Raw genomic sequence first — 26,079 nt, 5'->3', positions numbered from 1 at the left:
TATGTCAAAAATTATTCACCCACAGTTTAAACTTTTAAACAAATTACGTCACAATGAAAAAATTGGCGTCTGTTAAAAAAGTCACGGATATCGACCTCATAACTATCGCTTAATTGTATTTTTTTTTCGTTACTGTCGCATTTTCCCCAATAATTTAGATGATAAATCATCGATCCAAACAAAGAAAAATGGGAAAAAAGTTTTTAAGGGTAAATGTATGAAAATGAAGATCCCAACCACTCCTTGATGTCTGCGATTTCTGCATCGCGACCCTTGTTATATGACCATATTTCACCCTTAAAATTCCCCCCAAATCCGGCTGTGGCCATTCACAGCTGGGTCTGGACACTCGGTGATACATGCTACATGGAGTTTTTTGGATCGAAACAAGGTAAGTACGCGATAATATCTCGTTAAAATCGTGGTGTCTTTAATTCTGCTCTCGCCCCCAGTTAGGGTTTTGCTGTTAAAAAAAAAAAAATTTAAATGCCCTCCTGTTCAAAATTTTTCTTCCCCCAGAAAATTGAGATTTTAAGCTCTCCAATGATGTATCACGCACGTGTAACCCTGATAAAAGTACAGCTCATGGTTTTTATTAAGAACTGTATTTTAGATGACCGTATTGAGGTAAAATGTCCACTAGATGGCACTAAATAATCAGGCATTCCACTAAAAGTGAGGGCATGAGCGTTGCATTTTGGGAAATGGAGATGCTATGAACGCTAATGGAGATACTGCTAATGCTAGCGCGACCTAGACTCAGACTAAAAAGAAACTGGTAATAGTTTAGAAAAATAAATAACTTGTTCAATTTTATGTACATGAAACAATAAAAGGTTGATTTTGTTGCAGACAAGTTCCAGACTGCTTTAATGGGCGAATTACTTTTGAGTTAATCTGAGTGATACAAGACTCCGGTGAGTTGCTATGCTGTATGCTACTATGCTTTTCCTGTAGAGCTGAGTTACAAAATATTGTGTCTTTTCTTTGTCTATAATTGAAAATATAATAAGATGTTATTTTTTCATATACAAATATGTTAATATTGTATGTTGATCAGGGGTGAAAATGGCTAGAATTTCTTGCTGGAACTCCCCGACGTGAAGGTTGCCACAGAGCCAGAACTGTTATTTATTTCTTTTCTTTTCTTTTCTTTTCTTTTCTTCTTTTCTTTTCTTTTCTTTTCTTTTTTTTTTTTTTTTTTTTGGGGGGGGGGGTCAAACCTCTTAAACTACTGAAATGCAAAGAACACTGTTTTAGCACAGTTATTTCTATAACACATACAAACACTGATTTTCATTCAAAATGGTATTTTTTCAATGATTTGCAAAATAAAAGTAAACAAAAACAGCAAAACCCCAACCTCCAACTCCTAATTTTTATTTTCCCTCATTTCCTCACATACTAAATGCCAAATCTCAATTTTAACTACTTAAGAACATAGGATGTATATTAAAATTGTAGTAATGTAAAGTGATGTAAACATTTACTTTTTGTTTTTTTCTTTTACGGAAGATATGAGTAACATACTTTCAGAAAAATAAGTACAAATGGCTTTTATCATGCAGAGTGAAATGGAATATATTTTGAAGATCGCGCAAACATTGACTTTTTTAAATCATAAGGAAATGAATAAGTAGCCGAACATAAACGAACAAATATAAATCCAAAGTGCACATTGACAGCTAAGATGTTCTGAACCTCCCCATCAGAGAAAATAAAACTAATTATGATAAATAAGCCTCCTCAACTCTTTCGTTGTTCTTAAAGATTTGATCCATTTTATGTTGCATTGCCCTTTTTATGTCGCATCAATTCAACAACCTTCTATTCAACGACCTTCTTTTTTTTTTTTTTTTTTTTTGCTGTTCCAGAAAACATCCAATCAGAGCTAACTATCTCTGCTGATCACATGTCAATATGTCAGCCTATTATACGGATAAATGAGTCCAGGCGCTTTGCTTTGCTGCGTGCATTCGCACTGACGTGACGCATCATTGTCAGACTCCGATAACTGCAGTAGCTGGGGAAACCTCCATGCCGTCCGTGGAATAAAATAAATAATAAATATCGGTGGAAACGGATTACGCTACACAAGCACTTTATTATGCTTGTTGGTAACATTTTTGTATGTTAATCTGATGTTGGTAGATTGTTTTCTTCTTGGAGATTAAATGCATGTGTGGCAGTTTAGCATTTTTTTTTTTTTAACATAGCGTTTTGGCAATTGCTGTCATACTTTCGGATTTAAAGCACCGTGTACCGGCCCTGAATCTTATACCGGAACTGCGTTCCTAACCGTTCTGGCCCACTTTCACCCCTGGTCACACTACCCGGGTAGTACACACATACACTGAATAGGAGAAAGGACATTGAAGCACGGCAGCAATAGGCTGTGAAGGGACGATTCAACCAAGTAATATTTTTGATGTACATGGTTCGTGTGTTGTTATATATTGTATAATAGTTTAATAAATGTTTGTTTTTGTATTTTGTTTCCTCGTCGCTCTAGCTCCTTGAGTTGAACCTATGTATAATAAGGTGTTCCATTCTTAGCAACACCAAACGAAAACTAGTGTGTTACACATGCATATAGGACAATTTTGAAAATTGGCCGATAACCTTTTGGGTTACAAAAGTATCACGATTAAGGGTGTAACGGTACATGTAATAGTATTGAACCGTTTCGGTATGTGGTAGTCGGTTCGGAACGGACGCGTACCGAACGAGTTTCTGACGTAATATTGAGCGCCTTGAAAGGTGGAAAAGCGCTTTACAAGTATAACACCAATTTAACACCAATATAACCCTTACTTTTTGAGGCTGTGAGTCGATCGGGTTACAGTTTCTTTGCGTTGATTATATTTACTCCATCTTCTCTACTATAATGAGGACCAACACGGCAGGACAGACCAGAAACGTCAACGGCCCGACAACGTGGCCGCCGCGAGAACGCAGTGAAACGCGGGCGTCAATCAGCCAATGCACACCAGTCGCAATGCGGCCCCTTGTTAGATGCGTCCCAGAAGCGGCTCAACGCGATCCACGCGAAAAGAACGGCAGAGTTTATTATTTGACGCGAGACGCGGCCCTCCTGCGTCAATACTACTAGCTAGGATCGGGCCGGAAGTCACTCATGTAATAATACGGTGGATCCGGTCGGTTTTCAAACCAATATGCAATCGTAACCTACTTTTTGAGTTCATCAGATCTCGAGTGGTAGATCGGGGCACAGTTGACTTGTCTTTGTTGATTTACGGCTGTCTTCTCTGCTATAATAATAACCAACACGGCCCCGTGTTCAATACAAAACCCTCCTACCACAACAAAACAAGTAGGAACTAATATTCACATAGGAACTAAAGTTATACAACATAAAATATACATTATAAATGAATACTACATCACATTTGTATAATATAAACACATAATAAAATAAATAATAGCCCATTTATATAAAATATATTGAAATGAGCTAAAACACCTGTAATTAAATAATAAGAATAATACACAAATCCTGCTTACACAATTAAATTGATTAATTTCTGTGTGGCGCTTTAACTTGAGAAAATCCACCAATAAAGCTTTTGAAAACCGTTCATAAGAAAAAAAAAGATTCATTGAGGCATTTCATTTGTAAAATTCATGTTAAAATCTTTGTCATTGGGATTGCTTTTCTCTTTAGCACAGGACTTCTTTTTTCTTCTTTCTTTGAGAAAGAAAGCTGACCAATACGCAGGGTCTGAAAGGCAAATTGTTGTTGGATTATCTTTAAATACCCGCAACTTTTTGAGCAGAATTCTAGCTTTGTATAGGCTAATGTTTAGAGCTGGGAATCTTTGGGCACCTAACGATTCGATTACAATTAAGATTCAGAGGCTCCGATTCGATTATAAAACGATTATTGATGCACCCCTTCCTTTTTTTAAATTTTTTTTTAATGTTTTGTACATTAGTTCCAAAATTGTTCAAAAATCCTCTCAGGCTAAACCAAACTACTATTTCAGTATCAAGTTAGCATATAACAGTAAACAAATATACAAAAATAACAATAAATAAAAAACTCCAGTCCCCATTCTGTATCGGCAGCTTTAAAGAGCATACGACAGGAGAAAAAAAGTCTTAAATTGAATTATTATGTGAATTAGAATAATATTTTGAGACGATTCGACTATATACAACAATTTAGCAAAGCGCAGATGACGAGAAATTAGTGTTTTAATCTGCCGGTTAGCCACGCCTACCATTATAGGGCTTTAACGTCCCCAACAGGTGGATGACGTCAGCGGGAGACTGGGCTCATCGGTTTTACTATTCAGCCCATTGAGGGGGAATTATTCAGAACGAGGAAAACGCGACGAAGAGAGCCGCAAAATATCATTGTTTCAGTCTCTCTACTCAAATATTTTTGCAGGATATTCTTTTTATCCAAGTATTTTCCCCAATAGCTAAATAAATGGCTTGAGAAGGACCAGTCAGCCCGTCGAGGGGGAACTATTCACAACGAGGAAAACGCGACGAAGAGAGCTGCAAAATGTTATTGTTTCTGTCTACTTCAATATTTTTACAGGATGTTCTTTTTATCCAAGTATTTTCCCCAATAAATGGCATGGTCATGACAAATAACAGTCTTGTGCTAAATGGAATATGAATAATAAAAATGCACTTATTCAGGACGACATGGCAAAATTACTCCATAATGGTCAAAACTGTCGACTTCAACTTTACTGTCGCACCTCCCGAACGATATTTTATGACACCTAAATCGGCCATATGTCATTTCCCTACCCTGGCTTCGGAGAATGTAAACAAACCAAGAGGCGTGACAGCTAGCCGACATGCTAACCCGCACCGAGTGATGTTTCAAAGTCTTCGAAGCGGAAAATCACACATAACTAGCCTGGATTATTTGACATGACGGCTGGGTTGTCGATTGTCTTCGCGGATCGGCAAACTGCCGGGCGGAGAGCAATTTACAGTTCGTTCCCCGGAGGAGGGCGGCTGCAGTTGTTGTGCAGCTAACGTGCTGCTAATATGCATGAGGAGAGCTTTTTACATGCCTATCAATGATCAAACGTAAGTAGTCCTTTATTTAAAGAAAGTGTGTAGTAGGGCTGCAGCTATCGAATATTTTAGTAATCGAGTGATCGACTGAAAATTCTATCGATTAATCGAGTAATCGAATAAAACAAATATATTTTCAGGTGAAGAGCAATTATAGATATACATGAGAAAACAAGACATTTTATCATTTTCAGTCAATCAATGTCTTTATTTTTTATGTATATTGTTGAAAACAGCCAACAATTGCATCTCAGATGTAACAAGAATTTTAAAAAATGACTAATTCACTGCTTTCACTCAAAAAACCTTTAGATCTTATTTTTAAAAAGTATATACATATATATATTATATATATATAAACACACCTAAAAATGCCTTTACGCTTGATAACACACATCACTTAAAAGTTAGGATTTTTTCCCCACGTTTTTCAATTGAATTTCTATTTGTGTCAAGCCATTTTTAAGTCCTAGTTAAGTTTTAAGTTAGTCTAAACTGTAAGTCCTGATAGGATTTTGAGTTTTTCACTGTTCAAAATAAATGTATGATACAGGCTGTATTGGAGCACATTAGGGACTAGTGTTACTTGGTGTTTTATCCAGCAATGACTACTGAGCTAAAATTGATAGTTAGCATTATTGAGTTTTTATTTGACACCCTCATCACTCCACAACGCTATGTTATGTTAAAGCTTGTATGTAAGACACGTTAGCCACGCATCGAAAGTGGTCTTAATTAATTGAAACCTAGCCCTTCGCAGGGCTAACGTAAGGTGAGCTAGTAGTGACAGTAACGTTAATCTTATATATTAGCGCTTAGCGCTCTACTGCTTTAAGATGGCGGCTGTTTGCTAACGCAGCCCAGACGCGGCCTAGTCTGTCATTGTGCATCTAGTTCAACATACATGTGATCTCTATGAGACTCATTGGACACTACCTGCAACTAACGTAGCATGTGCGGGCTAGTATTTAGCAACGTCGGCGTCGTTTGTAGCGGTTGTCGGCTGCAGTAAGTTTTTTTTTTTTTGCTTCTTCCTCTACGCACGTGACATCAGCGTGTTGTCCCGCATTAAAAGTAGTCCGAGCAAAACGTGATGCTTAGAGCTGTCAAAATAAACGATTACTCGAGGTGAATAAAATTACTCGGATCAGTTTTTAAACTCGAGTTACTCGAGTTGCTCGAGTATTCGTTTCAGCTCTAGTGTGTAGTGTTTACTTTGTAATAGCTGTATTAATATTTGACATAATACAAAACAAGATGTTTATTCACTTCCTCGTAAGTCCAATGGTCCCACAGTAAATATCCACGGTGAATGGGAACCTTTTGAAACTCCAAAAAGGCGCATACGCCTCTCCCTCATACAGAATGATTTTTCTGCAGCCGTTTGGCTGGCGTGGTGCGAAAAATAAACGTATTAATCCGCAAAATGAGCTGAATCCTTCGTCCTCATACACAACAGTACATTGTTTGGTGAAGAGGACGTCTTCTACCGTACATGTCACAGCGCCTTCCTCCTCAATGCAAGACCAAAGCCGGAAGTCACTCATTTTCATGGCGCGGGATTCAAAAAACTAAATAAATATAGCGATCGCTTCCACACACATCAAAGCGGTCCATATCATTCAGGAGCCTGAAATACCGCGTGTATTATGAAATAAACATGCTTTTTCGTGTCACATGCACTTTAAACTACATTCAGTTAATTTAATGTTGTGAATCAACTGTTACAGTTGTTAAAATTGCTCCCGTTATTCCATAATTTCCCTTCTGTCTACTTTTGTCAAAGTTTTAAAACTATTTCATCATTTAAAGATAGATTCAAGACAAGATTCTGCCGATTTAGGAGTATTTTAGATAAAAAGTTAATTAGGTTCGCTACAACAGAGCCTTCTAGAGAGGTCTACTGCTTTAAGATGGCGGCTGTTTACTTACGCCGGAAAGTCTGACATTTCGCATCTCTGTTCAATGATACATGTTCTAACACCGACGTCGTCTGTCATTTTGCATGTAGTTCGACAGATATATGATATCTACTGTAGCCGTATGTTTGTAGCAACTAGCAACTGGGGGTCGTTTGTAGCGGCTGTCAGCCGCAGACAGGTATGATTGTTTTTTTATCTAGCGGCATGAGTTGAACATGATATTTACTCTCGGTCCATTCCTCATTGCGTCCCAAAGACCGCGCTGACTGTGTTTTACTTCCGCTTTACCTGGTATAATTCAATAATCGGAATTTGGATATTTGTAAATCGTTCTCGAATCTTCCACGGCCGAATCGCGAATAATCTAAGAATCGGAAATTTCGCACGGCTCTACTAATGTTCCTATTGTTGAAAGCACAAAAGTGTGTAATAAACAACTAGCACATTTCTATTTTGCGTTTTGTTTTTTTACCGTACCGAAAATGAACCGGACCGTGACCTCAAAACCGGGGTACGTACCGAACCGAGATTTTTGTGTACAGTTACACCCCTAATCACGATATATCACCATTTCGATATTTTGTCACACCCCTAATTCAAATGGTCCCTGGCAAACTTCACATGTACAGGCTTCAACAGGGGAACCTTCTGAGCAATGCATGGATATTAAACCATTGCACCGTAGTGTTCTACTGACAATAGCTTCATAACTGTGCATCCAGCTTTCTTCAGGTCAGCTCCTGCAGTGTAGTTTTAGGCTGAGCCCTCACTTTTGTCATCATGAGTGACGCCCCACGGGGAGAGATTTTACATGGAGCCCCAGTCCGAGGCACATTATCAGTCATGTTTAGCCTCTTTCATTTTTTAACAATTGCTTCAGCTGTTGATTTAATCTCACCAAGCTGCTTTCCAATTGTCCCATAGTCTTTTCCAGCTTTGTGTGGAGCTCAACATTTTTTTCCTCTGGTGTCTTGTGAAAGCTCTCTGGTCTTGCCCATAGTAGCAGTTGGATTACTGTATGACCGACTGTGGGGGGCACAGGTGACAGTGAGCTCAAACGGGTGGTGGGTGGGTGGTTACTCATGGGGTTAAGGTGGACTTTTTTTTAGGGTAGACTGACAACTCTTTGAGTGTCATTTAGGGGTGCAAATACTGTACTTATGAACCCCGGTAAATTACAAATAAATTATAGAAAACTCATAAAGCTCCAGATTCTTTAAGATTATGTCTCTATGAGTGGAAATGCATCTATGATTGAAATTTCAGACCTATACCCATTTTCTAAGTGGGTGAACTTGCACAATTACAAGGGGTGCAAATACTTCTCCTCCTTACTGTACATAAATACATCTTTGAAAACTGTTTGCAATTCACGGCGAAGAACAACATGCGCAGTATTTCTTAGGGATTGAGACACTTTTCATTCGTCATCCTTCACATGAGCGTGGAAAATCACATCTCTGACATCATTTAAGCGCATTTAGAAGGCCATTACTTTGAATATGGTGATGTGGATGGGTAACAGGGCCCGTATAATGGAATCAGTGGGTGTCATTAAGTGCGATTCCAAGCATGTAGCAGCTGGCCTGGCCGGGCTCAGGTGGCCCTTCTTTGCCCGCATTTGTTTGTGTACAGAGTGCTACAACATCGTCTGTGAAGTTGGCCCTCCATCAGACGCCAAACTGATATAAAAATGATGTCAATCATTTGTGCTTCTTCAAACTAAACTTACAAAGGTATGAAAAAGTATCTGAACCTTTTGGAATTTCTCACATTTCTGCATAAAATCACCATCAAATGTGATCCGATCTGATCTTTGTCAAAATCACACAGATGTAAAAACAGTGTCTGCTTTAACTAAATCCATCCAAACATTTATAGGTTTTCAAATTTTAGTGAGGATAGTATGTAAACAATGACAAAAGGGGGAAAAATAAGTAAGTGAACCATCACATTTAATATTTTATGAGCCCCCCTCTGGCAGCAATAACTTCATCCAGACACTTCCCGTAGCTGCAGATCAATCTGGCACATCGATCAGGACTAATCTTGGCCCATTCTTCGCTACAAAACAGCTGTAGTTCAGTCAGGATGTCTAGCATGAATCACTGTCTTTAGCATCTCAATGGGATTCAGGTCTGGACTTTGACTTGGCCAATCCAGAACGTGTATTTTGTTCTTCTAAAACCATTCTGAACTTGATTTACTTCTGTATTTTGGATCATTGTCTTGTTGCAGCATCCATCCTGTTTTTAGCTTCAACTGTCTGACAGATGGTCTCAGGTTTTCCTGCAAAACCTTTGTTCCATTAATGATCGCAAGTTGTCCAGGCCCTGAGGTAGCAAAACAGCCCCAAATCATGATGCTCCCTCCACCATGCCTCAACGCGGTGATAACGTGTGGATGCTGGTGAGCTCTTCCATTTTTCCTCCACACATGACGTTGTACAGTGTATCACAAAAGTGAGTACACCCCTCGCATTTCTGCAGATATTTAAGTATATCTTTTCATGGGACAACACTGACAAAATGACACTTTGACACAATGAAAAGTAATCTGTGTGCAGCTTATATAATAGAGTTCATTTATTTTCCCCTCAAAATAAATAAAAATATAGCCATTAATATCTAAACTCATGGCAACAAAAGTGACTACACCGCATAGAAACTACGTACATCCCTAAATGTTCAAATTGAGTACTGCTTGTCATTTTCCCTCCAAAATGTCATGTGACTCGTTACGGGAGTGCTGTCAGCATTGCTGCAGAGATTGAAGAGGTGGTGGGTTAGCCTGTTAGTGCTCAGACAATACATCGCACTCAACATCAAATTGGTGTGCATGGCTGTCACCCCAGGAGGAAGCCTCTTCTGAAGAAGGTACACAAGAAAGCCCGCCCGTCTCATCAGACCATAGGACATGGTTCCAGTAATCCATGTGCTTTGTTGACATGTCGTCATCAAACTCTTTGCGGGCTTTCTTGTGTACCGTCTTCAGAATGGGCTTCCTCCTGGGGTGACAGCCATGCACACAAATTTGATGGAGGTTGCAACGTGTGGTCTGAGCACTAACAGGCTGACCCCCCCACCTCTTCAATCTCTGCAGCAATGCTGACAGCACTCCTGTAACGAGTCACATGACATTTTGGAGGGAAAATGAAAAGCAGTACTCAATTTGGACATTTATGGATGTACGTAGTTTCCAAGGGGTGTACTCACTTTTGTTGCCAGGGGTTTAGATACATTATCAATGGCTATATTTTGAGTTATTTTGAGGGGAAAATAAATGAACTCTATTATATAAGCTGCACACAGACTACTTTTCATTGTCTCAAAGTGTCATTTTGTCAGTGTTGTCCCATGAAAAGATATACCTAAATATCTGCAAAAATGCGAGGGGTGTACTCACTTTTGTGTTACACTGTATGCTACTCCCAAACAATTCAACTTTGGTTTCATCAGTCGACAAAATATTTTGCCAAAACTTCTGTGGAGTGTTCAAGTGCCTTTTTGCGAACATTAAACGAGCAACAATGTTTTTTGTAGACAGCAGTGGCTTCCCCCATGGAGTCCTCTTATTAACACCATTCTTGGCCATAGTTTTACATATAGTCGATGACTGTACAGACATGTTGGACTGTGTCAGTGATTTCTCTAAGTCTTTAGCAGACACTCCAGGGTTCTCTTTTACCTCTCTGAGTATTCTGCGCTGAACTCTTGGCGTCATCTTCGGTGGACGGCCACTCCTTGGGAGAGAAGCAACAGTGCCAAACTCTCTCCATTTGTAGGCAACTCCTCTGACCGTCGACTGATGAACATCCAGACTGTTAGAGATGGGTTTGTATCCTTTCCCAGGTTTATATACAGGGGTGCACATATTTTCTTTGCCCAGGTTCTCAGAGGAGGACCTGGAGATGTGACTTGGTCCTCATTGAGCTTGAGAGCAGACCCGCCTGATGCGATAAAATTATGACAAGCTTTACTTAGAGCCAATTGCCTTTAATCAATTATGTTAACAATTAATGCTTGATTATCAACTGGCACAACAAAACTGCCATTACTATGAAGTGAAATGTTAAGAAATAAACATAAAAGCACTAATTCGAAATAAAGGGCATTATGCGGCTCCCACATTAACTCCAAGCCTTTGTAAAAGTGGGATGTCCTTGTAATAAGAGCTCATTGAACGTGCATGTTTAGCTTTGTGAAATGCGAGCAGAAACACGTTTGTCAGTGCACGGCGGTGTTCTTCATTAACTTTATTCCGCCACTTGTCCATAGGGCGAGTGGGGTCCTGTCTGACATTGATTGTTTGCTTAATTGCCACATGCTCTGTTTTTTTCGTGCTTTTCGAAGTTTGGATGGCTGAAATTCTTTGACCCTACATAAAATGCGCTGCTCTTATCGGCGACATTGGGATTCTCACGGCAAATTTTGTACCACATTTCCGTGCGAGCATCATTTGCTTCTAGCCATGGTACCTCCTGCAGCCACTTTTCAGCAAAAGCCCTTTTTTTGGTAGCTCCGGTGACGTCTCTGTCGTCTGTCTGTCTTTTGACGGGGGTGGAGGAACACGGAGATTTTTACTCAGTGGGGCCTGCCTCTTTGACATTTTGAGAAGTGATTTTCTCGTGTCCGCCTTAAATACAGTGGTCAGCAATCGGTACGCAAAAGCGTATGTAAGCCGTTGAGGGCCAGCGCGTTTGTCTACGTCCAGTACGCATGCGGACCACTTATGTGCACCCCTGTTTATATAAATCAACAATCCTTGATCGCAGGTCTTCAGACAACTCTTTTGCCTGAGCCACGATGCACATCACACAATGCTTCTTAACAAGACGATTCTTACCAGGTGTGTGTTTTATAGTGGGCAGGGCAGCTTTAAACCACTCATCAGTGATTGGACATACACCTGACTTAAATTGTTTGGTAAAAATTGGTTTTAATTGCTCTTTAAGTCTCCTTAGGCAGAGGGTTCACTTACTTTTTTTTTTCCCTTTCTGTCATTGTTTGCATGCTATCCTCATTAAAATATGAAAACCTATAATGTTTTGGTTGTTTTAGTTAAAGCCTACTGTGTTATTTTGACAAAGATCAGCTCACATTTGATGGTGATTTTATGCAGAAATGTGTGAAATTCCAAAAGGTTCAGATACTTTTTCATACCACTGTAGCACAGACAATCGACACCAATGTGGTTCAGTTCCACCATAGATGGGGGCTGCGTGATGCTATCACTACAAATTTAAAGCTGAATATCTAGGAAACCGTTACAGCACAAACGAAAATGTTTACAACACAAAACATTTTAAAACGATATATCGATTCTTGGCGGGAGCATATCGATAACCTTTTGGGATACAAAGTACCACGGTATATAACCATTTCGATATGTTGTGACATCGTTAATACATATCCGAACTTCCTGTTAGCTTAGCGCTCGACGGCGACGAGGTCGAGGCGGACCCTCTCGGCAACGGTGGCGCTGACGGCACTTATCTGGCTGGGGCGCGGCTCAGGAGCCGCACCTTTGAAGAGGCGCTTGGCGGCGGCGCGATACTTGCGTGACATAAGGTTGTACACCACCGGGTTGATGGAGGCGCTCAGGTAGCACAGCACCATGGAGGCCATGTTGAAGTTCTGGCTCAGCATGGCCGTGTCGTAGCCGTCCGCTTGGGCGAAAAGGTTGCGCCCGATGTGGTACGGCAGCCAGCAGATGATGAAGGCCAGAACCACCACCACTGGAAAAGGCAGGCACACAATATATCGCGTCAAAACCATATCAAACTTGTCCATCATTACGATCGCCTTGAATAGACCCGTTCCTGCAATGGGCATTTTGGAAAATGATCCAAAAACTACAGGAAGTGACCCGGGAATTCCCCTGGTGACGCAAACTGAGCAGCAAGTGACCCAAAATGCGTAGAAAGTGAGAGGGAAGGGACCTGTAAGTAAGGAAGTGACCCAATACCATTAGGAGGGCCTGAAAAAAAATCTACAGGAAGTGACCCAGAAATGCTCTAAAATATGCAAGAATTGACTCGATATCAGAAGGAATGCTCCAGAATCAACAGGAAGTGACCAGGAATGACCTATAAACATCAGAAAAGGATCCAAAACTGACAGGAAGTGACCTGAAAATGCCCCAAAATGTTCAGTAAGTTACACAAAATGAGCAGGAAATGATGTGAAAGAAAGGGTGTGACCTAAAATCTGCAGAAAGTGACACAAAATGAGAAGGGAAGTGATCTGTAAGTAAGGGAAGGACCCAATATCAACAGGAAATGACCTGGAAGGACCTAAAAACATCAGAAAATGATCCAAAACTGACAGTGACCTTAATTACTTACTTAAGTGACCTGTAATTGCCCCTAAATGTGTAGGAAGTGACTCAAAACGAGCAGGAAAAGATCTAAAAGTAAGGAAGTGACCAAATATCAACAGGAAGTGACCTGAAAAAGCACCCAAATCCAAAAAAAGGTACTGGAAATTACCTAAAAACATCAGAAAATGATCCAAAATCCACAAGAAGTGACTGCAAAATGCCCCAAAATGTGCAGGAAGTGACCTGTAACTAAGGAAGTGACCCATATATCAACAGGAAGTGACCTGAAACCCCCCAAATCTACAGGAAGTGACCAGAAATGACCTAAAAACATAAAAAGAAATGATCCAAAACTGACAGGAAGTGACCTGGAATTGCCTCAAAATGTGCAGGAAGTGACCCGAAACGAGCAGGAATGATCTGAATGTAAGAAAGTGACCTAATTTCAACAGGAAATGACCAGAAATGCACTAAAAACATTTTTAAAAAGTGATCCAGAATCCACAGGAAGTGACTGAAAAATGCCCCAAAATCTAAAGAAAGTGACCAGAAATGCCCTGAGAACATAAAAAAGGATTTGAAATGACCTGAAGTACCCTAAAATTAACAAGGAAGTGACCGAATATCAACAGGAAGTAACCTGAAATGACCTAAAAACATTCAAAATGATCCAAAACTGAAAGAAAGTGATCCAGAATTGCCCCAAAATGAGCAGGAAGTGACCCAAAATAAGCAGGAAGTGACCTGTAAGTAAGGACGTAAGCCACCATCAACAGGAAGAAACCTGAAAAAGACCCCAAATCTACAGGAAGTGACCAGAAATGCCGTAAGAAGAAAAAATGATTTAAAATGACCTGAAGTACCCTAAAATTAACAAGGAAGTGACCGAATATCAACAGGAAGTGACCTGAAATGACCTAAAAAAAAAAAAACATCATAAAATGATCCAAAATCCACAGAAAGTGACCCAGAATTGCCTCAAAATGAGCAGAAAGTGACCCAAAATGAGCGGGAACCAATATGTCAGTAAAGAAGTCACCTAAAATCAACAGTAAGTGACCTGTCAATTTTACAGAGACTTCTGTAAAATTGACAGGTGACCCAAAACTTGACTCATTGGCCGCTTTGACAACAATAAGCGTCAGATTCATTTCATCGGAGGTAACACACAGCTCAGCCCCGATTTTCCGTCAGTCACTCACCGAGTATCTTGACGGTCTGCCTGTGCGCGCGCTCCCGCGCCAGCGCGCCGGGCCCTCGGGCGGCGTGCCCGCGTCCCCTCCACAGCTTGAGCCCGACGGATCCGTAGAGCGCGACCAGGCAGAGCGCGGGGCAGAGGAAGTAGCCGGTGGAGACCCAGAGCATGACGCGCAGGCGCCCCGAGCGCACCGAGCCGTCGGTGTGCTTGCACTGGCCGGCGCCGGCCTGGGCGTCGTACTCCACGCCCACCAGGAAAAGGGCGGGCGCCGAGGAGGCCAGCGCGAAGGCCCAGAGGGCGGCCACCGCGTAGTGCGCCCGCCGCCGGCTGACCAGCGCCTTGGCGCGCAGCGGGAAGCTGACGGCCAGGTAGCGCTCCACGCTGAGGGCGGCGATGTGCAAGATGGTGGCCGAGGTGCAGCCCTCGAAGACGTAGTGGTAGAGCAGGCAGACGGCCTCGCCGAAGGGCCAGCGCGAGTACCTCCACAGGCGGTAGAGGTCGAAGGGCAGGCACAGGAAGATCAGCAGGTCCGACACCGCCATGCTGGACAGGTACAGGTTGGTGGTGGTCTTCATGTCCTTGGAGCGGCCGATGATCAGGATGGTCATGGCGTTGCCCGCCACGCCCACCAGCAAAATGGCCCCGCACAGCGCCGTCACCGGGATCAGCGTGGACGCCGGGAACAGCGAGCCCTCATGCTGCGGGTGTTGGAGCTGGCCCGCCTCGGGGGCTTCCGTCTGGCCCGCGTTCCACGCCATCTGCCTCAAAGTCACTCCTTGGAGTGGTTGCCCAAAAAAATTGCGTTACTTCAAAATAATATCAAGTACTCAAGTATACAAGGTAACAAAGTATTCGGTGAAGGGTACTCAAGTACAGTGGGGCAAATAAGTATTTAGTCAACCACCAATTGTGCAAGTTCTCCTACTTGAAAAGATTAGAGAGGCCTGTAATTGTCAGCATGGGTAAACCTCAACCATGACTCGCAGGGTACCCGCGGGTTATTAAAAGTATTAAAAAGGCATTGAATTTAGTTTTCCATTATTAAAGGTATTAAAAGTATTAAATTAGCTGTCGTAAGTCTGGAATTTTTTTACCGTGGTTTTAATTTATAAAAACATTTCAGTGCAACCTAAATTATATCAGTGACAGTTTTTTTTAAAAAAATCCATAACGAAGATGACGCGTAGAATTTTTACGATGTACTGCACCTCGTGCGTGCGCGCCGTTAGCATGAACATCACAACAGCAGGCAATCGCACAGTACCAGGCCCGAAGTGGCTAATCGGGAGAACCGGGACAGTTCCCGGTGGGCCGGCCTGACGTTTGGGCTGGTCGTAATACACATTTTTAACGAAGCTTTCAGTGAAACTATTTACTAACGGCATCACGCAACCCCGCTTTGCGCGATAAATTGTGGCCCTTCTAGCATTCCGTAGTTTGAAATTCGATACCCCGCAACAGGCTCCCGCTCATTCTCCAATGCCGCCAGCCCTGCCTCTGAGAAAGAGTATCATGATATCATCCTGTTGACTTGATTCTGGAAAAACTTAATTTTGGGTTTTAATGGCCGAAATGGGGCATGTTGAGGCAGCATGACGAGCGTGAACCCGTCTGGCTGTTGGCGCGACCCATTATTGTTGTTTTTGAGCATGTTTGGATAAAAGTACAGCGATAAACCGTAAATGAACATGCAGAATGAAATATTTTTCAGGAGAGCACCACTAAAACTTCCACCACGGAGGCTCCAGGCACTATTTTTGGGCACAAAGACGGAGGATTGGGGTGAAATCCACGTTCTCAGGCAAAACATAAGTTTTAACCCAAAACATTGCACTCTGAACTGGAATGATGAGCGTGAACTACCCTGAAATACACAGGTGTCTGAACTGTATAAGTGCATTGGGAGACAGCCGTTTTGGTGAGTTCAATTATTCTTTCAATCAATCATTCAATCTTTCACATTTAATTGCGGTAATTTTATGTCATGAATAATATGAAAACAATCATAAGTAATGATACAGTGCCTTGCAAAAGTATTCGGCCCCCTTGAATCTTGCAACCTTTCGCCACATTTCAATTTTTTTGTCAAGAATCAACAACAAGTGGGACACAATCGTGAAGTGGAACAACATTTATTGGATAATTTCAACTTTTTTAACAAATAAAAAACTGAAAAGTGGGGCGTGCAATATTATTCGGCCCCTTTACTTTCAGTGCAGCAAACTCACTCCAGAAGTTCAGTGAGGATCTCTGAATGGATACAAAAAGATTTCCCAAGCTTTAAACATCTCAAGGAGCACTGTGCAAGTCATCATATTGAAATGGAAGGAGCATCAGACCACTGCAAATCTACCAAGACCCGGCCGTCCTTCCAAACTTTCTTCTCAAACAAGGAGAAAACTGATCAGAGATGCAGCCAAGAGGCCCATGATCACTCTGGATGAACTGCAGAGATCTACAGCTGAGGTGGGAGAGTCTGTCCATAGGACAACAATCAGTTGTACACTGCACAAATCTGGCCTTTATGGAAGAGTGGCAAGAAGAAAGCCATTTCTCAAAGATATCCATAAAAAGTCTCGTTTAAAGTTTGCCACAAGCCACCTGGGAGACACACCAAACATGTGGAAGAAGGTGCTCTGGTCAGATGAAACCAAAATTGAACTTTTTGGCCACAATGCAAAACGATATGTTTGGCGTAAAAGCAACACAGCTCATCACCCTGAACACACCATCCCCACTGTCAAACATGGCGGTGGCAGCAACATGGTTTGGGCCTGCTTTTCTTCAGCAGGGACAGGGAAGATGGTTAAAATTGACGGGAAGATGGATGCAGCCAAATACAGGAACATTCTGGAAGAAAACCTGTTGGTATCTGCACAAGACCTGAGACTGGGACGGAGATTTATCTTCCAACAGGACAATGATCCAAAACATAAAGCCAAATCAACAATGGAATGGTTCAAAAATAAACGTATCCAGGTGTTAGAATCCAGACCTGAATCCAATGGAGAATCTGTGGAAAGAGCTGAAGACTGCTGTTCACAAACACTCTCCATCCAACCTCACTGAGCTCGAGCTGTTTTGCAAGGAAGAATGGGCAAGAATGTCAGTCTCTCGATGTGCAAAACTGATAGAAACATACCCCAAGCGACTTGCTGCTGTAATTGGAGCAAAAGGTGGCGCTACAAAGTATTAACGCAAGGAGGCCGAATAATATTGCACGCCCCACTTTTCAGTTTTTTATTTGTTAAAAAAGTTGAAATTATCCAATAAATTTTGTTCCACTTCATGATTGTGTCCCACTTGTTGTTGATTCTTGACAAAAAAATTAAAATTTTATATCTTTATGTTTGAAGCCTGAAATGTGGCGAAAGGTTGCAAGGTTCAAGGGGGCCGAATACTTTTGCAAGGCACTGTATATTGTACATTAATTTTTTATTTATTTAAACTATATACAGTACGCCCCCCCAAATTTTGAATATCAAGTAAAAGTTTGTTTTATTTTGGTAGATTACACCAACAAAATTGAGTATGTCAATTTGCATGTACCACAAACAAAAAAAAATGAATATGATGAAAAGCTTCAGTTTTGTACACACTTGCCACATGTGTAATTTAAAACACGTGCAAAAGGTTCCTCATTCTTTAAAAGTCAGTCTAATATAAGATAAAATTATAGCCAGTACCCCAAAAATAAAATGGTAACTTCACACAGAACCTGCGCTTGAGCCCTTGATCTCAGAACTGTCAGTAAACATGCTCTTCCTCCGTGCCTCCCTTTTTAAAAGTTATTTGGGGAAAATTCATATTTGATTCATCTTTACAAGTGTAAAGGACAACTCTTTTCTTGTTTCTAATGAGGCTTAAATCTGATGACCTGTGCTAATAGGTGTATTTAGAAATTGAAATATATAATTTATGCATTTTAAAAAATTGCAAGTTTACTATTGACAGCATGCGATTAGTCGCGATTTTAAAAAATGAATCGCTTGACAGCACGATTATTATTACAATATTTTAATAAGGTAGGTCATGACATAAAGAGGGCCGGTCTGTGGCACAAAACTTTTTGTTTTAATTGTATCTTCAAAAAATGTGCATTCTTTTGTCAAACACACGTAGTAATTGAGGTTAAATTTGGTGTTCAGTGCTTTATTTTTTTAATATGATTAAATATTATCTAAATAATGGGTGCGAGAAAAGTATTAATTTTCAGTTGAAATGGCATTAAAAAAAGGTCTTTAAAGTCTTGAATTTAGATTTATCAATCCTGGGGGACCCTGATCAGGTCAATTCCTCTTGATTTGGGTGAATTTTGGGGTCAATTCCTGTTGATCTGGGGTTATTTTGGTATCACTTCCTGTTGATAGAGTAACTTCCTGTTGATTTTGAGGCTTTTGGGGTCACTCCCTGTTGATATCGCATCACACATTTCAGGGTCACTTCCTGTTGATATGAGGGAATTTTGGGTTCAGTTATTATTTATATTGGGTCAATTCAATTTTGGTGTCCCTTATCGAGTAACTTACTGTTGATTTTGAGGCATTTCGGGGGTCACTTCCTTTTGATAAAGTGTCACGCATTTCAGGGTCACTTCCTGTTGATATGGGAGCCTTTGGGGGGGGTCACTTTCTGCTGATGTCAAGGAACTTCCAGTTGATTTTGAGGAATTTCGGGGTCACTTCCTGTTGATATCGGTTTATACTGGATACTAGATTCGCTTGTAGCGCTACTTGATGCATTTAAACATTTGTTGAATGTGAGTTTAATGTCAATTCCAAAAAAAGTGTCGTAATTGTAGTATCATTTTTAATCCAAAAATTAAAAATGAAGCATAAGCGTAGTACAGCTAAGCGGTTGCCTAGGGCGCCTTCTAGTGGAGTGGGCTTTTGTGGGGAAATAACTCGTGATGCACCTCCCGAACGTTTTCTAACATATCAAGTACATTTCAACATGCTACAAATACAATATTGGAGGTGTAAAGATTAACCGATTTAAGGTTTTACAGTTTTACAGCTACGAGTCAATTAACTGACCCGGGAGCTTTACCACCATTAATCACCTGCTATTTTGTAGCGCTCACACATCAGGGAGGAACAGTTTTTAGTGCATGAACCAAAAAACAAATTTCCAACAAATAATAACAATTAGTAGCGGGCCATTAAATCAAATCCACGGTTTCAAAACAAAACCAAACTAAATAGCATTAATAGTAGAGCTGGGAATCTTTGGGCACCTAACGATTCGATTACGATTCAGAGGCTCCGATTCGATTATAAAACGATTATTGATGCACCCCCCTCCTTTTTTTGTTTTGGTACATTAGTTCCAAAATTGTTCAAAAATCCTCTCAGGCTAAACCAAACTACTATTTAAGTATCAAGTTAACATATAACAGTAAACAAATATAAAAAATAACAGTAAATAAAAAACTCCAGTCCCCATTCTGTATCAGCAGCTTTAAACTACATTCAAGGAAATTAATGTTGTGAATCAACTGTTACAGTTGTTAAAATTGCTCCCGTTTTTCCATAATTTCCCTTCTGTCTACTTTTGCCGATTTAGGAGTATTTTAGATAAAAAGTTAATTAGGTTTGCTTCAACAGAGCCTTCTAGAGAGGTCTACTGCTTTAAGATGGCGGCTGTTTACTAACGCTGGAAAGTCTGTCACAATTTCGCATTTCTGTTCAATCAGCAGTCAGGTATGATTGTTTTTTTTTGTTTTTTTTTTATCTAGCGGCATGAGTTGAACATGATATTTACTCTCGGTCCGTTCCTCATTGCGTCCCAAAGAGCGCGCTGACTGTGTTTTACTTCCGCTTTACCTGGTATAATTCAATAATCGGAATTTGGATATTTGTGAATCGTTCTCGAATCTTCCACGGCTGAATCGCGAATAATCTCAAAATCGGAATTTTTGCATGCCTCTAATTACTAGCAATTCATGAAACAACTAGAGCAGTAGCTGAAGAAATATTTAGCAAAGCAAAATATGAACTTTAAATGTTATTTAAATGTGTAGCGCCGCAATACATGCTGAGAGGCATGTTATATGACAACATTGTTGACGGCAGGGGGTAGTTTTGCAGCCAATTACAGCAGAGCTTCATGGTGGTTCATTTGCTTCAAGGACAATATTTGCAATATTCAAAAGTACCGTATTGGCCCGAATATAAGATGGCCCTGATTATAAGACGACCCCCTTTTTCAAGACTCAAGTTTGAAAAAAGACTTTTTGAACACCAAATTCATTTTTATACAGAAAATAATTACAGTACATCCGAAACAAAATATAACAATATATTTGAGAGAAAAAGCATGTTATTTTGCCTCATTCAAATCTTAATATCTGAACATTTAAATATGTAAACTAAAGTGCAATCACATTCGAAATTAATGGCTTCTGGTTTTTGAAATGTAAATAAACCAATCTATTGTGATAAAACAACAAAATTGCATTAACCATCAAAGTGAAGTCCAACTGTAACGAGTCTTGAAACAAATCTGAATAAGGAAAAACATTGCAATAAAATAATGCAAACTGGTTAAACTTAAGAGTAGCTGAGATCTGTCATGACAGAACATCGCTTCAATGATATCTGGCGCCATCTAGCGTCGTGACTGGGTATAACGTGTAGACCGCGAATATAAGACGACCCCTACTTTTTCAGTCTTATTTCAATGCAACAAACACCATCTTATACTCGGGCCAATACGGTATATATTTTTTGGGGTAAGCTACACATTCACTTAGGCCACCTAGTCACCCTAATATCATGGCTTATTGACATTGTGAAAGATGTAGAATCCCAGCAAAAGACAAGACATTATTAGGGACATCCAAATCATAAATCTTGCTCCTACAGATGAATCCACAATCACCCGAGCGACCTTACCTGTGCGACTGAAGGGAGGACAGCGATGCGGACCATCTGGCGACCGGAGGCGACAGTCTCTTGCTCCCCTCTCTTCGGAGGGGAGGGGCTTGAGGTTGGTCTTCTATTAATTGAATGACGACGGCGGGAGGAAGTTACCAAGCGAGCGTGGCGTGGGAGGGGGGCACCGCGCTCGTTATCGCTTTACCAACTAATGTTGATAAATGGCAACTGTCACGCACTATGATGGACGTCGAACCCATTCCAACAATCCATTGACATTTAACACATAAAAAAAAAAAAAAAAAAAAAAGAATTATGGAAGCGTATTCCTGCCACACCCCAAGAAAAAAATCCAGTATTACTTTTTGACATAATTTTGTGTAAAAATTTGAAAAATACGTAAAAATGTTAACGTATCAAAACGTGAAATTATGTGAACCTATGTAAAAATGTGTAAATTATGTAAAAACATGAAAATATAGTATATATATATATTTTTAAATGTGTTGTATAAAAAGGTGAAAAATCTAAAGATGAAAATTATGTTAATGATGTAAAAACATTATGTAAAAATGTGAAAAAATGTGCTATCGTGTAAAAACGTGAAAAATGTAAAGATGAAAATTATGGAAGTGATATAATGTAAAAATGTTATGTTAAAAAATATGGAAAAATGTACTACAGTGTAAAAATGTGAAAAATATGTAAAAATGTGTTATGTAAAAACGAGAAATCATGTAAAAATGTGCTATTGTGTAAACATGAAAATTGTGAAAACGTGGATAAATATGTAAAAACGTGTTATGTAAAAACGTAATAATTTTCATGTAAAAACTTAGAAAATGTGATGTAATGTGAAAATGTAAATATGTGTAAATTATGTAAAAACGTGAAAAATCTAAAGATGAAAATTATGTTGGTGACATGGTTTTTAAAAACGTTATGAAAACTGAAAAAATGTGCTATCGTGTAAAAATGTGAAAAATATGTAAAAACGTGAAAAGTATCATCTAAAAGTGTGAAGACATGTAAAAATGTGCTATCGTGTAAAAATGTGAAAAATGTAAAGATGAAAATTATGTAAGTGATATAATGTAAAAATGTTATGTTGAAAAAATAAAAAATGTGCTACAATGTAAAAATGTGAAAAATATGTAAAAATGTGTTATAGTGTAAAAACGAGAAATCATGTAAAAATGTGCTATTGTGTAAACATGAAAATTGTGAAAACGTGGAAAAATATGTAAAAACGTGTTATCATATAAAAACGTAATTATGTAAAAATGTGCTATCGTGTAAAAACGTGAAAAATGTAAAGATGAAAATTATGTAAGTGATATAATGTAAAAATGTTATGTTGAAAAAATGTAAAAATGTGCTAGTGTAAAAATGTGAAAAATATGTAAAAACGTGTTATAGTGTAAAAACGAGAAATCATGTAAAAATGTGCTATTGTGTAAACATGAAAATTGTGAAAACGTGGAAAAATTTGTAAAAACGTGTTATCATATTGTGGCAACACGTGGTAATTGGAAGATTAAAAATTTGCCAGACAACGCCACCCTGGATTTGTCCCAGGGAAAAGATTTTAAATTTAAGGTCAGCAAGGTTCGTGCTGCAAGGAGAGCAAGAGGCAGTTCTGCGTGGTACAAATTGTTTATTTTGTGAATTAAAATAAATAAATAAAAACTTCCAACATAAAGGGATAAACCCACGGGGCTGGGACTTACCAGTGGTAGGAGGGGCGAACCCCAAGAACACTACAAAACAAACCCAAAACCAAAACAAGATGTCACTGCACACCAGGGGTCGCCAAAACTCGCACGCCACCAACCACCGGAAGCCCCAAGCCCTAAAACAACGGAAAACGAAACAATGAGGATCATAAATAAATTGGCAACAATCTCATTTGGTGAATTACAGAAAGGCAAAATAAAATAGCGACTAAAATTGGACCCGTATCCGGAAGTCCAAGGGACGTGGTACGTGCGATACCAGTTCTTTAAACGCGGTAGAGCCGTGCGTGCACGCAGCCAGACAGCCCCGCAAGGTGACGTCCACTCAGCACGGCGATGACATCCGCTCCGCCCAACCCGAAAGAATTGGGCATGAGCTTTTAATGTAGGCAAAGCAGCAGTGTCTCGTATTAGCAGTCGCCACGCAACCTGGCCAGCCTGCAATCACTCCATGCTAAAAGAAAATTAAAAAAACGAATCGTGTTAACTATTTTAGACCAGCGTTGATTAAAAGACGCCAACTTACCGATCCGAGTCAGTGATCCTGCATGACAAAGTTAGGAGGTGGATTCAACTTTGTCTCACGCTAAATAGCGCCAGATGTCACGCATTTACACCAACGGCAGCAGGAGGAGATTCTCGCTGGTCGTCACAAAACTAAAGCGATCGGTGCATTTTATTCAACAAAAAGTTCGCAGCCATGCGCGTTCTTACCTGGCCGACAGCTGAAGGAGCATAAGTGAGGCAATAGGATGTGGGAAACCTCGACACCAAAGAGCAATTGATGGGGTCAAGATAGTTCCCTCCTTATATAAGAGGGTTCTACCAGCTGATTGGCATGCAGGGCTGATTAGCCCAAAGTGACAACAGATGGACAATCTGACCCTACTGCCACAATATAAAAACGTAATAATTATGTAAAAACATGAACTTAGAAAAACGTGAAATTATGTGAAAATATGCATATGTGTAAATTATGTAAAAACCTGGAAAATCTAAAGATGAAAATTATGTTAGGGATATGATGTAAAAACGTGTTATGTAAAAATGTGAATACACATAAAAATGTGCTATCGTGTAAAAATGTGAAAAATATGTAAAAACGTGAAAAGTATCATCTAAAAGGGAAAACATTTAAAAATGTGCTATCGTGTAAAAACGGGAAAAATGTAAAGAAATTAATTATGTAAGTGATATGTAAACACGTGTTATGTTAAAAAATATGTAAAAATGTGCTAGTGTAAAAATGTGAAAAATATGTAAAAATGTGTTATCGTGTAAAAACGTAATTATCATGTAAAAACATTAACTTAGAAAAACGTGAAATGTGAAAATATGTAAATATGTGTAAATTATGTAAAAACCTAAAAAATCTAAAGATGAAAATTATGTGTCATATGATGTAAAAACGTCTTATGTAAAATTGTGAAAACATGTAAAAATGTGCTATCGTGTAAAAATGTGAAAAGTATCTACAAGTGTGAAAACATGTAAAAATGTGCTATCGTGTAAAAACGTGAAAAATGTAAAGATGAAAATTGTGATATAATGTAACAAATGTGTTAAAAAATATGTACAAATGTGCTACAGTGTAAAAAATGTGAAAAATATGTAACTAGTGATGCACGATAATGCATTTTTCAGCCGATACCGATAACCGATAATTTCCTCCTCGTTTCAACCGATAATGTCAAGCCGATAATTCTATTAAAAGATTTATGTAAGATTTTAAAGTATACATTGCTCTTTTTTTCAACATCAAATGTGAACAAGTCGTAAATTCCAACATCTAAATAAAGACAGATTGTCTGACATTGTGTAATGGTAAACTTTTGGCAACAATTACTTACAGAGTAAATACCTAAGTTGCACAAAAATGCCTTTAAAAGTAAGCCATTCCTAACGTATAACATTACTACACAGCAAAAAAACTCCTTAAAACTAGTTATATTCCCTTGTTTTCAGTGTAAATCTATTGGAAATAAGTGAAATTAACTGCCAGCACTTCAAGTATATAGATTTCTTAAAGAAAAATAGCCAGCTGAAAATAAGCTTAACAGCCTTATTTTAAGCAAAAAATTATACATAATCCTAAAAAAAAAAAAAAAAAATGTCAGAAATGTTCTTTATTCAAGAATGTATGGTTCAAAACATTATTTGAAAGCATTTTTTTCTTGATTTTGGTGAAAAATGACCTTATTTTATTTTTACTTCAAGTCACCTGAGAGTTTTCCGCCATATACATATAGACATGACGCTAGCATATTTTTGATATGTAAACAATAAAAAGCAAGCCATTTAAGAATAATAAATCTTTTATTGTGCATGGAATTTTTTGTTGTCGGAGATACCATAGCTATACATGTACACTTTTAAATACATTTCTATGATTACATTAGCCCGCCCCCGCCCACATCATCCACATTTGGATAGTGATATGTACGCATCGTATAACAAATGTCTTTTTTTTTTTTGTTTTTTTGGAATGTATGGCGTATGAGGTATACAGAACTGCTAAGATTAAAATGACATAAAAACGCTTCTTTCTCCATTTTTGTGCATAATATTTTTTTTCCAAAGTTGAAATGGCACAATTTGCTACCGAGAAACAGCGAGGTGAACTTTCAGGACCCAATGAACACTTTCGAGTCTCGATTAGTGCCGTGCGATACTGAAAACGATCCATTTTTATGTGAATCATAGATTCTGAGTGCTGCAACCTAAAACCATCCAGTGTAAAGAGAAGCAACACAGGAAAGTAAATATTTACAAATACATGCGAGTACTTTTATGGTATTAATGAATAGGGGTGTGGCAAGATAACGAAATGGTGATGTATCGCGATACTTTGTCACTAGAATAGTGTCTGAGTTAGCTGCCATTGACAGTGCTAGACGTCCAATCTAAGATTTGACGACCACATACGTCCATGGAACTGAAACAGCCCACTCACAGCCAGT

The 26,079-nt window shown here is 39.3% G+C and overlaps 1 protein-coding gene and 1 long non-coding RNA gene across 2 annotated transcripts; one reads left to right on the top strand and one right to left on the bottom strand.

The window, feature by feature from the left end:
- Positions 1–419: 419 nt before the first annotated feature.
- LOC130917251 (uncharacterized) lies at positions 420–24,812 on the top strand. Its single transcript, XR_009063438.1, has 4 exons — positions 420–778; positions 853–917; positions 16,217–16,423; positions 21,372–24,812. It is a non-coding gene; the product is annotated as an uncharacterized LOC130917251 (long non-coding RNA).
- mlnr (motilin receptor) lies at positions 12,154–16,421 on the bottom strand. The gene is made up of 2 exons (XM_057838467.1): positions 14,510–16,421; positions 12,154–12,723 (listed from the first exon to the last, which is right to left on the bottom strand). The coding sequence occupies exons 1-2, from the start codon at positions 15,261–15,263 to the stop codon at positions 12,416–12,418; spliced, it is 1,062 nt and encodes a 353-aa protein (XP_057694450.1). The 5' UTR covers positions 15,264–16,421; the 3' UTR covers positions 12,154–12,415.
- Positions 24,813–26,079: the final 1,267 nt, after the last annotated feature.

The sequence above is a fragment of the Corythoichthys intestinalis genome, chromosome 6 (genome assembly GCF_030265065.1).
Source record: "Corythoichthys intestinalis isolate RoL2023-P3 chromosome 6, ASM3026506v1, whole genome shotgun sequence".
In the NCBI taxonomy this organism is placed as follows: Eukaryota; Metazoa; Chordata; class Actinopteri; order Syngnathiformes; family Syngnathidae; genus Corythoichthys; species Corythoichthys intestinalis.
Note: the sequence above shows the minus strand (reverse complement) of the source record. Positions and strands in the feature narration are given on the sequence as shown.

Coding starts and splice junctions, on each gene's coding strand:
- mlnr (XM_057838467.1), bottom strand. CDS start 15,263: ATGGCGTGGAACGCGGGCCAGACGGAAGCCCCCGAGGCGGGCCAGCTC. Junction 12,724..14,509: donor GCAGACCGTCAAGATACTCG/GTGAGTGACTGA, acceptor TGCCTTTTCCAG/TGGTGGTGGTTCTGGCCTTC.